This window comes from Alosa sapidissima, chromosome 15 (assembly GCF_018492685.1).
Source record: "Alosa sapidissima isolate fAloSap1 chromosome 15, fAloSap1.pri, whole genome shotgun sequence".
Classification (NCBI taxonomy): domain Eukaryota; kingdom Metazoa; phylum Chordata; class Actinopteri; order Clupeiformes; family Clupeidae; genus Alosa; species Alosa sapidissima.
In genome coordinates this window covers 8097193-8113516 of record NC_055971.1, presented here as the reverse complement: position 1 = coordinate 8113516, position 16324 = coordinate 8097193, and the positions used below count along the sequence as shown (strand labels likewise).

The following is a 16324-nucleotide window of genomic DNA, read 5'->3' as shown; positions in this document are numbered from 1 at the left end:
TGTATAAACTACGCGGCGGGCCACTTCTAATAGGCTACAGATTGAATAATGACCTCGCGGGCCACAAATAAAACAAAAATGGCCCGCGGGCCTGAGTTTGACATCCCTGCCTTAAACCTTTCATGCCATGGACTGGATAATTTATCAATGGTGCTAAAACACTTTGGATAAAAACAAATCCGTAGGCATATGTTTGGAAAAGTGGTGGGATGTTGGCTTTTGCATTTGTTTTTTGAGTTTGCAATGCATTGAGTTTGCGTCTTCATGAATCACAAGTCTGAATAACCCTTCCTATTAGCATAGCTTAGCTTAATGTTCCCCTATGCTTCCTGTTTTTCAAGTTTAGTATCTGAGAGGTTACTACAGTATAAAGTCTAATAAGATGGCAGAATTAAATCAATATAATAAACACAATGTCAGGAATGTGAACATAAAACTGCATAAAATAAATGTTTGCTAAATCAGCAATAGTGTCAACAGCACAGGATACTGTAGGGCTAAATGATATGGTAATTCTGCCCTATCACCATGACTCATTTTGATATAGGCCTATCTAGTCAAACTCATCAGTGTTCTTGGTGAATATGCCTGCGTTGGGCAGTCTATGTTTTACTTCACAGTAGAGTAGGTAGGTTACTGATTGTTTATGGTTTGGCAGTCCTAGGCTACAGTGTTACAGTGTCTCTGTAACACTGGGGGGCAGCAAATAGGCGTGTATCTTTCATGACCATATTTCTTTCTTCTTTTTCGTTTCTTTTTTAATCATATAGGCCCATGCTTTGATATTGTGGGTATACATTTAAAAGCAAAAGCCAAAATAAAATAAAACTTAAGCCTAGCTCAAACACTCAATTACTTATGTTGTTCCAAAACTGGCTGACACAAAAGCAACCCTAAAATATTGGATATTGGACAAGAAAGCCTTTTTAAGATGTTTGCACACGTAAATGTAGGTTCTGTTTGATTAGTAGCCTAGCATATCACTTACAAAAAATAACTATGAATCTTATTTAGCGACGACAAAAATATGAAATAGGCTAGGTTAGATAATTGGAATCCGACTGTTATAGGGTAAGGATAGCACATCACATATGCTAAATATTATAGGCTACCAAAATGAACTAGGCCAGTCGTAGGCCTAGCCTACTATAGAAATGTTATTGTAATAGCCTACCCAATAGCTATTTTTCGTAAGGGAAAGAGTGCGTCAAATTGGCTTTAATTTAGGCTACTTTTCACATAGGCAATTGTTGCCTAGAGAAGCAGCAAGAGACACGAGTAGTCCCTCCCTAAATTTACGTGTTCTTTTTAACGTCGAGTGTGTGTCGTGACGTCGTGAAAAAACGAGAAAATGCATTCATAACTCCACGGGCTCTGACCAAAGATTGTTAAGGCGGAGCTCCGCCTTAACAATCTTTGCTCTGACTCCACCTACAGCCAACAGCACGCGGACCTAGAAGTACGGTATGCTGAATGGGTCAGTCGCATTCTTTATTGAGAGTGTTCGAATCGAGCGAAGAGAAAAGCTGCTCAGCACGTTCCGCAGCAGATCGAATGCGAACACGGCGGAGTTTAGACCTGGAGCAAGGAGGGTACTGGTTTGACAGGGACAGAAAAAGTAAGTTGTCGAGGCTTTCACATAATCGACCAAACTCAGAACCGAACGTGACGTTATTTAGCGGCAGGGCTTTGGAAGTAACTTTAAAGCAACTCTTACGAAACTACCAGGCTGGTCAGGGAATCGACGCCGACGAAAGCCCATCCGGTAATAATGTGCTCACTCGGATTATTGGAGAGTCGGCTCTAACCACACGAGCTGAAAAAAACTTAGATGCGCCCGGTTCTGGCACATCGTTTAACGGGCTCGCTTGCTCTGACCCCTTACACTTTCAATGTGTCAATTCAAAAACAACGGGAAAGGACAATGATTGGAATGTCTCACGCTGGACCATGGAAAAAAAGTTTGGAGAGAACTTTGACAGAGGTGCAGCTAAGAGCAGGACCCAGTCGGATGTCGCGTTACCGGTCAGATCAGTCCCGTTTACAGCGACAAATGAGAAGCAGCCCTCGTCAGATTTGACTTTACTACTAGAAGACCCTATTAATTCTTATGCTGATAACAGCTTTCCTCTTGTAAGTACTAAAATGACAAAAACTCCGAACACGAACGTGACTTCTCCCAAATCGACGTGTCTGAGCGAACGAAACACCAGTTGTATAAGGCCTACGGAGAGCCGCAACCAGGAATGTTCTCGTTCTCAAGACTCGCTAGAATGTCCTATTCAGAGTAGTTCGTCAGTCAGTTACCCAGGAACCATTCCTCGACTTGTCATCACCCCAAGTCCTGGTCCTGGACCACAAACTAGTGCCATAGGAGTCGGCAGAGAATCTCTTGATCAACATCCAGATGAGGAGTCACCCTGCTCGGACAGTGGATGTGGAGGCTCCCCTGTCCCATCACTGTCTCTCCGAAAACTCTCAAGTTCTTCCTCTACGTGCCTGTCTTCTGCTTCATCTTTTGAGGAATCCGAGGACGACCTCACTGGCAGTGACCTCGAACCGAACAGTCTCTCTCCAAGTTCATACAACATGTTGGGCAGCCCAGACGATGTTACAGGAGTAAGTATTACGTTTTCCTAAGTCAAATGTTGTTCCCCTCCCCTGTAGCCTTCTTTTGTGGAAGGTGTTATTCATATATCTGTAAGCCTGTGGTAATGCCTTTGTCTGCTGATGTAGGCCTACTAAATTCTCATGATGAGTGGAGCCCGAGTCATCAACTACATAGCTTAAAACACTGTAGTTCTAGGCCTATTGTACAAATGATGAAGTGAGCAGTCCAGACCATATATTGTCATAATTTTGAAGTTATATTTTCACTCAGTAGGCCTAGTGCATCTTGTTCTTTGAGTGAACTGTGGCAGTGAAGTGTGTTTCGAGTGTTTTTTTTTTATTTTTTGTTTTTTTTTTCTGTTTTTTTTTTTCCTAGTCTATGTGGGGTTACTCTCAAAGGTTACTCGAGAGCATTTAATAGCAGCTCTGAGTAACACTAACTATAACTGGGCAATATTAATCATTGGGGTCTAACAGGCTGTTGATAGCCATCCACACATAATGGCCCAACATTTCCGTTGTTGCATACGAAAGGAGGAATAACACTCTGGCTTGGATATAGACTAATAGTCATAATTAAACATTTTATGGAAAATTTCTTGAACAGCAATCATAGAAACATCAGGCTACTTCCTAACCTCTGGCACAGTCATAAATATTTTAACTGATGTCATACTTAGCAAAAGACTGCACAGCAAGTGTTATCGTTTAGGAGAGTGTAATGTCAATGATGTGCAAACTTTTAAAAGTTTGGACCTAAGCTTAGTCATTACTCATTATTATTGTGTTGATAAAACTGTATGCTCCTGTTCTAAATGGAATCAGACATCTACCATATTCTTCAGAAGCTGTCGTCACTTGTACAGGTTGACCTCTTGGGTATTTGTATTTGTATATCGTGCAGTCAAATGAATTTTTCTTCTGAGACGGATCTCTAAATTGAAAATGTTCCTACATCTCTTCCAGCCAAAACTGTCTGTCCGGTGCTTGTCTGATGCCTCATTAAAAAAAAAAAAAAAAGTCAGTGATTAATGTCACAATAGTTTGCAATTGGGTCACAGCCTATCCACGTAGCCAGAGTAAAGCTCATGAGAGCACCGAGCCGAGAACGAGGGCTTCCTCTCCGCTGGACGCTTTCTCATCCTGAAAATTGGTTTCCCAAGAGTCTCATGCTGAAATCTCCTTGAGATCCTCTTATCTTTCTGCCTTGATGAATCAGACTGGGGACATAACAACCCTACTGATAACATGGTTTTATTAGTGGGCCATTAACATGTATGTATGAGACTATGTTTCTGTTTTATGGGATGTTTGGTACATCTAAATGAGGTGTAATTTTAATGTGATGATCCTGGCCATAAACTAGCTTTGCTGTCATCCTGAACTGGGTGTGTTACTCCAGGAACAGGCAATCGAGGGTCAGGTTGGTGTGACGGTGCTCTTCCAAGGAGTACTTTTCTGATTACTAGGCTATTGCATATAGACACTTGTCGGGAAGTGTGCTCATTGATTTCTTTATGTTTGTCTGTCAGATTCTCAGGGCATTTTACTCTCTGTTTCCCTTCCCAGTGTGAAGGTTTGCTGTGGTGGGGTGTAGCTGGTGGGAGTGGGGATTGGAAGAAAGAGAGGGAGGCATGTCTGAGGGCTGACGGTTGACCGACTGTTTGCCTTCAGTGCCTGAGTCACTATGAATCAATCTGGAGAAAATGAGTGTGAGGAAGTTCTGCCTCAGTGTCCTGGCTGACTCTGAGGAAAGACTGGTTGGTGTTGATGTTCCTGTAAACAGCTTGTGTATCTCTCTCTCTCTCTGCTTATTCCTGTGTTTTTTTTTTCTGTCTTCTTCTAAAGCCTTTTGTTATCTTTGCTTCTGTATATTTGGTATTGGCATGTGCTTTGTTTTTTCCTAGCATTCTTTTCTGATGTGTCAGTGTCTGTTAGGCTATTTAGACTAGCCTTTGAATCAAACATGGAGGAAGTCCTCGGCAACTTCCACTGCACTTGCTAGTGGTAATGGTATTTGTCCAGGGAACAGCATATGAGCTAGCTACGTAACATGCTTACACCTCAGGGAATAGAACCATACAGGCTTGCATATACGCTTTAGAGAATTGTACGCTTTAGAGATGAAAACAAGCACAGGCTCTCTCTGACATACAGTACACACACACACACACACCCACACACACACACACAAATGTAAAAACTTGCACAAATACCTACGCACATACTGATGGCATCTCTGTCACGGTCGACAGTGTGTAATGGAAAATTGGGCTGAAGGCGGTTCCGTTGCTATGCAACATTGTTTCCATATATGGAGTTGCTTCTCTTTTTTTTTTCTCCTCTCTCACTCTTACTCCCTCTTACACTGACATGCACGAGTACAAAAACAGACTGTCAACCTTAAGCTTCTTTTGACACTTGACAGTACGAGTGGGAATCGGAGTAACTCATGAATCGATACGGTCATGATACTTTGTCCACATTAAGGGTAATGTAACAATTCAGCGATTTAGTTTACAATGCATCACTCTATCTGTCTGAATGTAGAAGAAGAAAATGGCAAAAATATGAAAATATATATTTATTTACTGCACTGATACAGTGTACAAAGTGCATACATTGAGCTTAGGGCCTCTTAAAAATCTAAAAATATTTTTAGAAGGCACAAAAAGTATACCCCTCACAAGAAATTATTTTGCATATTTTAGTGTTTCTAGAGACATTTTGGTGTTTATGCAAATATGTGAATAGGTGAATGAGATAATTGTACAATTAGTAAAATTATTGGTATTTGATGCCAGTATATCAATAGCATATTGCAAATAGAAGTAATGCGATAGAACAGTCATGGCATGCATGCACTAATATGTTCTAATGTGATTGTGCATCTTGTAGATCCCTACAAAGTTAAACCTTACAACTCACAATGTTTTGTCACAATCACTAGCCTACATTATAAAAGTTGTTCCAATAAAAGAAAGAACAGATCTCTCTGTTCACACTGAAATAACTGGAAGATCCACACTTAAGAGGGTTTCTCTGAGAGAGAGAGAGAGAGAGAGAGAGATTGATAGATTGATTTTGGTGTAAACAACCCTGAGAGGTGGCCTTCCACATGCCAGCCAGAAACTAGCCATCACTTTCGATAGCAGCCCCTATCGGGATAGACTTGTTTCTAAACCCCTCAAGGCCTGATCACAAAAGACTGTTGTGATGTGGAAAGACTGTCTTGGGCTTATTTATTTTCATTGCCATTCTCTTCCTTTTAAATAGAAAGGTGCATTCAAATGTAAATTGTTTTTAATGTAGCCTATATTCTACTTAACATTCTTTGATCTAATTTGTTACTCTTGAGCTGTAGATGTTTAATAGACTCTATTGTACTGTAACACACCCACACCCAGAGTTTTCTCTCTTCATCTCTCTCCCTCCCTCCTTTCCAGTCTCTATTTTACTTGAAGATCCAATAGTTGTTCGACTGGTTTACCCTCCCCCGGTTTGGTGTAGTAGGCCTGTATTCGCCCCAAGGAATTTCTCAGAAATGGGGTAGAATGAGGAAGGGCATAATTATGGGTCCCAGAGGTGTGTAGGTAGGTAGGTAGGGAGGGAGGGAATGAGGGAGGGAGGGAGGTAAGGCAAGCCCAGGGCAGACAAGAAAGTTTGAAGTCGCAACAACAGAGTGTAGCCTATTTGTTTAACAGTTTCTAGAGTATAGTCAAGTGTTCAGGCTGTGTGAACTGGTGATAAATGTGTATGACATTACTTTTGCATTAGATTCAGTTAGAGCTTTGTGGTGATAAGAGGGTAACTGTGCCATTATATTATGAATAGGAAATCTTCAGTCCCCTAAAACTGAAACTGAATTTGACAATTTCCTGTATCTTCCTTTACACACTTGGCTTTGGCAAGAGCTCAGCAGCTAGTCATCTAGGCGTATCATCAATGTCATTGTTTTTATTTATGCATCAGGAAAGAACAATTTGAGGCTCTGCATATGAGCTGTAAGTGTGTCCGTCTATTTTTGCCAGTGCACAAATGTGCGAGTGCGTATGTGTGAAAGCGTGCTGTGGAGCTGTGGCTGAGGGAGGAAGGCTAGATAAGGAGACCGGCCACTGTGAAAGCAGAGGGAGAGGGACGGGATGGGCAGGAGTTATGTAGTTGCGTTATGCAGCCAAAGCTATTTGTATTTGACTATTATAATTGTCAAAGTGACAAATATAAGGAACAGGTCTCTGTTCTCAGGTCTCCGAAGGGGCTGGCTCACAGTGTAACTTTGAGAAGTTCATGGCGTAAACACTAGAACAACTGGAAGGTCCGCACTTAAAAGGGTTTCTCTGTGAATTGCAGCTTTGATGAGCGTGTTCTGTGCTCATCAGATTTTCAGACCTTTAGTGATCCTTATTGGTCATTTTGTTGTTGATGTTGAAGGGATAGAATAACACGCTGTTTTCCAATTTCACAGTAGAAGGACAATTATGTGGGTTGATCTTGGCACTGGCATACTTTATAACATCTGCTGCATTTAGCCCTCTGCACAAATGGGTGGAAACGATGTGAGTGTACAGTACAATATTGTGCACTGGAGTACTGGCCAAAGCCGCATATCAGGACACTTCCAGAGGAGATGCACTGGAGTCCTGAACTGCTGCTCCTCAGCAGAAAATATTTCAACAGCCGCCCTAAACCTGTATAGCACCGATATAAATAAACTGGGCAGGTGTACAGCTTACTTGATTATGGCTGCTGGAATACAGTGCTTTGAAAGCTACTGCCTACTTTCCGCATGCCAACATTGCCTATATGCAATGCACTTCCTGGAAGGCTTTTCAGCCAGCAACCATTTCCGAGTGACCATTACCTGCATTGTTTTAGCGTGCTTGTTTATATGGACACGGTTGAGTGTTACGTAAGGGATAATGTACATGCGGACAATGCATTATTCCGCTTATTACATGGCTACTTGTCAAAACGAGAAAAGAAACCTAACACAATGGGTCTTTAAAAATGATTTTGCTACCGCGTTTGTGTCTTCCGCTGACAAAATAAATAGTTCGCCACACAGATAGAACTTGACAGTTTCAGGTGTTGCATGGCAACGTCTTACTAGCTTACTTTAAAGCATTGTTTTTGTTTTTATTGTTGAAAGGGTCTATACTTTGCCGGTGATTTATGTAGATTATTAGGCCCGAACTTTGGGAAGGCCCATTCATGTGAATTGAACTTTCTGCAGCACTCTGAAGAGCCGTGTAATAAACCTAGTGAATGAGCATGTTAAAATGCTGAAGGATTTATGCGTGTGTTGAAGTTGAATAAAGAGTTGAACTGTTGGGCATAAACAAGATCGGAGTAGCCTGATGTAGCCATACTCAATTTCCCAACCTCACATTTTGTGGGCGGGGGTTAAATTCTGGCTGGCTTCCAGACTACATAAAAGGAGCAGAATATGACTGTAAATGCCATTGCTGACGCTCCACTGGAAATAAATATGCAGGCTGAAACAGCCTTTCGTGGCATATAGGCCAGTGGTCATGCTGAAAGAGTGTGAGGGCAGCCAACCTCACCCGCTGGCCCTCCATGTGCTGTCCATGTCAGACCAAGCCTGTGCCACTAACCGCACACCCAGCACACAAATAAGCTACAAATAAGGGATGGCTTGTTGAGTATTAGTCAGCTTGTAAGTTTCCAAATTGTTTCTGTTCCCACCATCTGGCTAAAATACAAGTCTCTCACAGTTAATTTCTTTCTTTCTTTCTTCTCTCTCTCTCTCTCTCTCTCTCTCTCTCTCTCTCTCTCTCTCTCTCTCTCAGTGTGAATCATATAAATTAAGGCATACGTTGTTCAGCCAGTGAGATGGCATAACTACCAGTCGTCCATTAGATGAGACTTCTGGACAGTACTGGCCATCATTCATCCCAGACTACAGGCACATGCTCACTGAAAATTCATGCCGGAGATCTTTGCAGAGCATGAGAGCGAGAGCAATGGCATAATCACTAGCAGGGTGACCTTTGACTGCAGGCAGACCTGAATGAATATGGTAGAACTGGTGCCTGCAGTTTAAAAGTCAGTCTGCCGTCACTATGACGAAAGCCAGACATTCCTGCCATTCCTAAAGGGTAGGGGACAGTTGACCACCAGATGTGGAATCTGGAGATCTCTATGTTCACTCCACGACAGGCCTAAAAATGAAAAATGAAAACAGTCAGATGAAGGGAACTTGGTAGTGAAACATCTTGTTGTCTCAGTTAGTCTCTTCCTATCTACAATCATTTCTTTGTTATAAATGAGCTATGCATTGCGTTATAGAACATGCAAAACTAGCACGCTAACAAGCCTGCAGACTTGCCTGGATGTCAGCCTGGATGTCACGTTTGTGTCTTAATATGATCACCATCAAAATCAATTCAAGGATGTTGTTTAAAAAATAGCTTCCCACAAAAACAAGCCTTAAAATGAAGGGAAAAAATGGCATGATGTTGTTTTGAATATTTAAACGTTTGAAGAAACAATGTCTAGGCGTTTGTGGTGGTTTGTTGGGTAGGATGTGATGACTGTCAAAGGGCTGTTGGTATATGTGGTGACGGTTTTTAGCTAGCCACGGGGGCGGATGTTGCCACAGCCAGATGCCCCAGCTACTCTAAATAGTCACCCATCCAGCGGAGACTTCACTTCACACACAACATGCTCATGCCTCTGGACAAAAGACTGGTCCACCAGCTTTGTATGCTGTGTGCACAGACAACTGTAATGTATGTATTCTACAGAACTGTACAGGGTATAATTCACTGAAAAAAAGTCTTGAGAGTTCTAGGTTGAGATGTTGGTGTCTGTGGCAGTGTAGTGCTTTTTGTACCCGGGTATTACAGTGACCCTAGTTACAGCAGTTGAAGTAGGTGGAGAAACGGTGACCGTGGGTGGTGTAACAGGAGGTTTTGGGCAGTGCATGGAGAGCTACATTGTGTTGTACCGTGATGTGATGTATTGTGATCTGATAGTATATTTTTACTACCATATTTCTCTTAGAGACTCAATCAGGACGATGCAAGATCAGGATCCAGGCTTTATTCTTTTCAATGAGGGGCCAGTGGCCCTCAAGGGAGAGAAGTACATGTTTGTTTCACCCCATCCTGGATTTCACCAGATTCTCAGTATTCTCTGACTTCTCTGACTATACAGAAACAGTCTACCAAATTTAAGTTACACACGAAGAGAAGGAGTGACTTACTAGTATGAATATGCAAGGTAAAGGTGTGGTGTGTGGGGGATGTGGCCTTTTGGCCAGCTTCTTTGTCTTTTAATTAAAACTACCCCATTTCCTGGGAAGTCATTCAGAGGCCTGGACACATGCTGTTCTACAAACATTAACATTTCACACCTGGTGATAGGTGATAGGCAAAAGGCTATAGACAGGCAAAAGACAGGGTTTCATTGAATTCAAGGATAAACAAAGGATGCTTGCATAGGACAAGGACAGGAGAAATACAGTAGTCTATAAAGCTTATTCACAATTCTTTCAGATCTCGCCTAGAGAAGCAGATGAGAAGAGTTCTTGTTTTCTCCCTCCTTTTTGTCTCTTCACGTATTCCTCTCCCCCTTTCACATTTACACACACACACACACACACACACACACACACACACACACACACACACACACATACACATACACACATACACGCACTGGGATCACCCAGTTTTCTTTTATCTTTGCAGGGCCGTGCTTATGTCCTAAAGCAATATCTGCCCTACTGGGAAAAAAAAGACTGCCCCCCCTTTGCCTCCTTCACCATCTGTTTCTAACACACACACACACACACACACACACACACACAGTCAATAACGGGTCATTCACAACAGGCAGGTGTAGGTTGTGGTTGGATAATTCAATCTATTTGAAAAGGAGTGGGTTGCTGTGCTCAAAGACTTAATCTGGTAAAACAAGACCACTCTTTCTCTCTTGCATCAGATAGTATGTGATGTGAAACCAACACATCCAGGTGACCTTATCAATTACTTTGGTGTGTAATCAGGACCTGTTGTGTGTTGTGTTTACGTCAGAACCCCCAGGCAGTGACGGGGGTGACCTTGTTCTGTTCCCTGGACATTGTTTTTGCCCCCCCAACCTCCTACACACACCCAGCCTCTTCACACAAATTACGCACACACTTCGACCTCCCCCCACCCACCCTCTCCACACTCCCTCTACCCTGTTTTCACTACCACCTCCGACCACACCCCCACATATACCGCTGCCCCCACACACACACAAAGACACATACACCCCCCCCCCCACACACACACACACACACACACAGACACATACACACACGCTCACACTCGCACAGCCCTGAGGCCTGGGAAAAGCACGACAAACACAGTGGCCACTCTGTATACAGATGACTCGTCTGTTTGGAAAATCGTGTTAATCTTATCTCCGCCTCATCCAGCCTGGCGTTCCATGCCCTCTGATCAATAAAGATCCTGACAGAGAGAGAGAGAGAGAAGGAGATAGAGAGAGGGGAAAAAGAGAAAGAAAGAGAGCGCGAGGCAGCAGAGCTACCTTGTGGGCCTTTTGTGATTTCAGACGTGCGGCTGTTGATCCGACCAGACTGAGGTGTGGCCGCCAGGATAATGTTTAATCCATTACAGCGTGGGTTGCTCTTTGTGCCCCATGTGCTGAGAGTTTATTTAAAGTCCAAAGGTGTGGACTTGGATTTCTGTCCCGTTGTTTTATTCTCTTGTCATGTTTTCGCCATGCAGACAAAGTCGTGGAGGAAGCTGAAGACGATGGTCCACTGGTCGCCATTTGTGGTGTCCTTCAAGAAGCGCTATCCCTGGGTACAGCTCACTGGACATGCAGGTAAACCCGTTTCCCATGGTCCATCTGTGCTCCTTTTTATCATCTTCTGTCTTTCTTCTCTCTCTTTCTTCTTCTGTCTCTCATTCTTACACACACACACCACACCACACAGGCATGATTAGAAATTCACACCTCCATGTCTGCAAGGATTAAAGTTCTCCGTCTTACGACAGATTTCCGTCAATTTGATTTTAGAAATGCCATATTTGAGATCGATGCAGATCCGATGAGAACTACAAATATTAGATCCGATGAATTAATGTGTGTGATGGTAAATGTTTAAAGACCTAGGCTAATACATGGATTTCTATGGAACGTCACGAAAACATGCGTGCGCAACCAAGAGGCAGAAAGCACCATAGAACAGCATAGAGCAATGCAAAGGAGCAAAAGAATAAAATGAGTTTTTGTGCTGAAAACTACACCAATTCGATTCGATTCGATCACGATGGTTAGAGAATGTTAAATATGTTCAATATCCCTAACGGAATGCATGTCTTCGCCAAAAATGACAAAATACGATGTTATATTAATAATCCAAATGAACGTCAAACTTTGAAATATAGTCTGAAATGAGATGTTATTATCATTGAGACAACAGGGGTATACAAAAAAAATCCGATTGTAGCTTACAGCAGCCGACTATTTAGGTTAAGTTTATAACGTTTAGTTTATAACACGTCTGGAGGACTAACGGTCTAAAAGTTGGATTATAGTGACACAATCGAGACAGCTGATGATCGATCGGTTGGCCAATCCGTTTCACTTTTTTGGATGATACATTGTGAGCTTTATGTGCGAATTCGGAGAAGAATCGTAGGCTGTGTTCTTTCCGTGCATCAATGTAGACAATTTCTTACTATCGCGAACTCTTGTCAGGGGAGGTCATTCATTTTGGGTGTCACCTATGACTTGAACAGTTTTTAATCAATGCAACTAACATGTGTAAAGCGACGCAATATAAACCGTAGCCTATGCAATTTATTATCCCGTCTGTTATGACATGTAGGCTACAACAATGTTTTTCACAATTTGCAACGGAAGGTTTTGACTGAGCGTTAACATAAAATAATAATAATATTGTCATCATCGCGAACTGTTGAGTAAGGGGGTCAGTCGTGTTTGTGACCATAGTAGCCTATTTTGCTTAAGCCTCACTTTTAACGACAGTAGGTTGTAAGTGTATGTTGACAAAAAATAACCATGCAATTAAAATAGTAAACTTAAAACTAAGCTATAAAATATTATTAATTTATAGCACAAAACCATAACCAGTAGGCCTACCAGAACCTCGCATATTAGCGTCATGATTTGTGTGCGTCTATTTGGCAAGGCCACTAACTGTCATGGATGCGTTGTTGCTAAAGGAAGGCACAGGTGTTATAAGTTGAAAAATAAATGGAGATGGGCGGCTGTTGGAAACGGGGGAGAACTAGCAAGCCACGGTGTAAATAAATTAAAGTGCCAGAGGTTTGCTTTTAGGCGGTTTGCTGCAAGAAAATTGTTTATGGATGCAATAGGAAAACGTTTTTAGCACGCCACCAATCAGAAGACCACCAAGGTTAATGTTCGTGCACTTCAGGACATCTTCCCTACCTGGTGCAACTAGCCACCACGACAGAGGTAGGCTACGTTTATCTATGGCTGACCGTTTTTGCGCTCAGAAAGTAGGCTATGCATGTTCTTTCATAGCGCAACACGACCTGTCCCTCACCATATCGCAACCTCTTGTCAACCTTATACAATCTGTTGCTGAAGACAAAAGCACCCTCTCCAGATTGTTATCAAATGCGCAGACTTCCTGCATGAGCACAGTACACACAGTATTGCTGCTCATTGGAATACTGAGTTGTCTGTAAAACTCAAAATTAACATGTTTTCATTAAATGCGAATGAGGCAACAAATGGAAATATGAACAATATCTCGAATGTTCTGATTCATTACTTTAATGAGGAAATTGGAAGTCTTGCAAACTTGATTTTATAGGCATATTAACAAGAAAAAAATCTCCCCTTTAAAAAAATCTCCCCTTTAAAGGCCACTTTTGGCCTGAAGTAATTAAATAAGAGTGTAAGTTAAAGCCTTTCTACAATATTGCTGCAGTAGAAAAGAACAGCAATGGCTAGTCAGCAATGGTCAGGGATGGTACTGAAATATTGTTTTATTCATCAGGAAAACTCAATCTCAATCAAGAACACTCTCAATTCGCCTTATTCACATGGTGGCCATTGGCGGCTAAAACGAGCCTACAGGGTACACAAACCATAGGATTGTTATGTTCTATGCATTCACCTGTAGGTGGCATTAATTGTGTAGTAAGTGTACCCTGCAGCCTCGTTTTGGTTTAAACAATGGTTGCCGTGTGAATAAGCCGAATACTCCCTTTACTTTGCTGTTTGCATCTTTTTGTACATTAAAAAACAATAAGTCGCGACAGCAAAAGGGGTGCTATCTTTATAGGTAGATATGAACAACATATGAATTATGGCCTGAAAAAAGTTCAGTCAAACAATTTTTTTTCACTTTAATCCCTGCTGTCTGTCTCCCTTTCTTAAGGTAAGACCAAACACCCCTTTAGCTTCCTGTTCTCTTCCTGTTCCTGTCCTGACTGCTTAGATACACTTCCTGTCAAAATAGCTCATCCTCACAGCCTTCACTGGTTTCTCACTGGCTCACAGAGCTAAAATGAAGTATTTTCCTCATTTATGGTGCATGTGCAGTGAACCACTGGACGCAATGTGAACTCAAACTAAGTTCAGCTTGCAAATCTTCAGTTCTTATTTGAGCAATGTGAACATAACCCTTTATCAGAACAGAGCCACTTTGCCTACAAAGTGTGACCAAATTAAATTTAGTGGCAAGATATCCATCTCTGGTTTTGCTCTCCACATTGAGCAATGTTTAAACGGATGACTGGTGAACTGATAAGGCTGCTGAAATTTAGATCATTGGGAGTTTGTCTTTTGAGGTGGTGAGGTTGGTTTGACAGAATATCCATAACCTTTTTGTCCAGTGTTTAGTTTCCGCATGAATCTTTTCAAATTGTACAATGCTAAGGCAACCAGTCAGAAGGCCACCATTATTATCCCTCAGTACGCTGTTGTCCTCTTCAGCAGTTGTGCAGTCTGGCCATTTGCACCCCCCCCCCCCTCTTTCACACTCTTGCACCGGTTCACACGGAAATAAGCCATCTTGTCACATTTGCACATCAATATACTGAACCAGTCACCAGAGAAGAGTAGTCACCAGTAAAAAAAAACATGGCAAAGTTGTGAGTGAGAGGGGAATTTTGTGTGTAAACAGCCAACAAAAATAGCATAGCATAATCTCTCTCCATCTCTCTCTTCTCTTCTCTTCTCTTATCTTCTCTTCTCTTCTCTTTTTCTCTCTCTCTCTCTCATCTCTCCTCTCTCTCTCTCTTCTCTCTCTCTCTCTCTCTCTCTCTCTCTCTCTCTCTCTTCTCTCTCTCTCTCTCTTCTCTCTCTCTCTCTTCTCTCTCTCTCTCTCTCTCTCTCTCTCCTCTTCCTCTCCTCTCTTCTCTCTTCTCTCTCCTCTCTCTCTCTCTCTTCTCTCCTTCTCTCTTCCTCTCCTCTCTCTCTCTTCCTCTCTCTCCTCTCTCTCTCTCTCTCTCTCAGGTAGTTTCCAGGCAGGGGAGTATGGGAAGCTGCTGAAGAAGTACTGTGAGTGCGAGCAGCTGTGTCTGCAGGAGCTGATGGGGGATGTACTGCGGCCGTTCGTACCCGGCTACTACGGGGTGGTGCAGCAGGATGAGCAGGACTACAACCTGATGGATGACCTGCTAGCCGACTTCGACTCGCCCTCCATCATGGACTGCAAGATGGGCAGCCGGTGAGTCCTGGGCCTGAAGAACCAATAGGATGTTTTATAGAGAGAGTAGAACATAGGATGGGAGAGGCAGAGAGAATTACAACTACAACTAGTGGTCTGTGGTCAACAAACTGTGTGCTTTGAGGTGCTTTGAATAGAGTATACCTCAGAACAAAGGTGAAATAGCTAATCTGATAGGAAGAACAGAATAGAAATGATATACCGTATGTAGAGTAGAGTTTTCCATGCAATCTGGGGTTGTATTGTAAAATTGATTGGTGGCTGAGTGCTTGTTATGACCTGTTTCCTGCTGTTTCAGCTTAGTTAATGTTAAATCCTTGTCAGCATAATCAAGCCTATAAATGGAAAATATAGGCAAATGAGATCTCTTTGACTGTTTTACTTATCCACTGCTGCCCAGATCTAACGGGTCATTTCCATCGATTGAATTTACGTTTGTTTATTATGTGGACGTTATCAGACAGTGGCACAGCTAAATTCCTGCCCGGCCAATATGCTGGCGTCAAGCTGGTGTCTGACAGGTCTTGTGCTTACAGCGTCAGTGGATGCTGCTGTTTTTACTATTGTGTCACCACAAACATTTTGTAGTATTTTTATAGTCTGTATTTGAAGCATCTAATTATCTATGTAACTATTATTCATTTCTATTATTAATTTGCATAGTTCTTATTATGCTTTTTTCATAAAATAGCCATATTGTGTTGACGGCTATTCAAGTTCTTCCAGACCATATCTTTGTGCACTCTATGACAGTACCACACTTGAACTCACTGAGCTCTTCAGAACAACCTGTTCTTTCTCAAATGTTGTGATTGCAGATTGCACGAGCTGGGTGCTAGGTGGCTGAATGGAAAACACATGAATTCAGTGATTTTAAGTGGTTTTAAGTGTCCAATACATATAGGTTATGTATATATATCCTGTCTTCCCCCCTCCTGCAGCACGTACCTGGAGGAGGAGCTGGTGAAGGCGCGCGAGCGGCCGCGGCTTAGGAAGGACATT

General features: G+C 42.3%; 1 protein-coding gene across 1 annotated transcript in view; it reads left to right on the top strand.

Moving 5' to 3' along the window:
• Nucleotides 1-1421: 1421 nt before the first annotated feature.
• The window catches only part of itpkcb (inositol-trisphosphate 3-kinase Cb), a 22682-nt gene continuing 7779 nt past the window's right edge, over nucleotides 1422-16324 (top strand). Inside the window, 4 exon segments of the mRNA XM_042064612.1 lie at nucleotides 1422-2619; nucleotides 11373-11472; nucleotides 15109-15322; nucleotides 16264-16324. Of these exon segments, the coding sequence (XP_041920546.1) occupies nucleotides 1474-2619; nucleotides 11373-11472; nucleotides 15109-15322; nucleotides 16264-16324 (1521 nt within the window). The 5' untranslated portion in view covers nucleotides 1422-1473.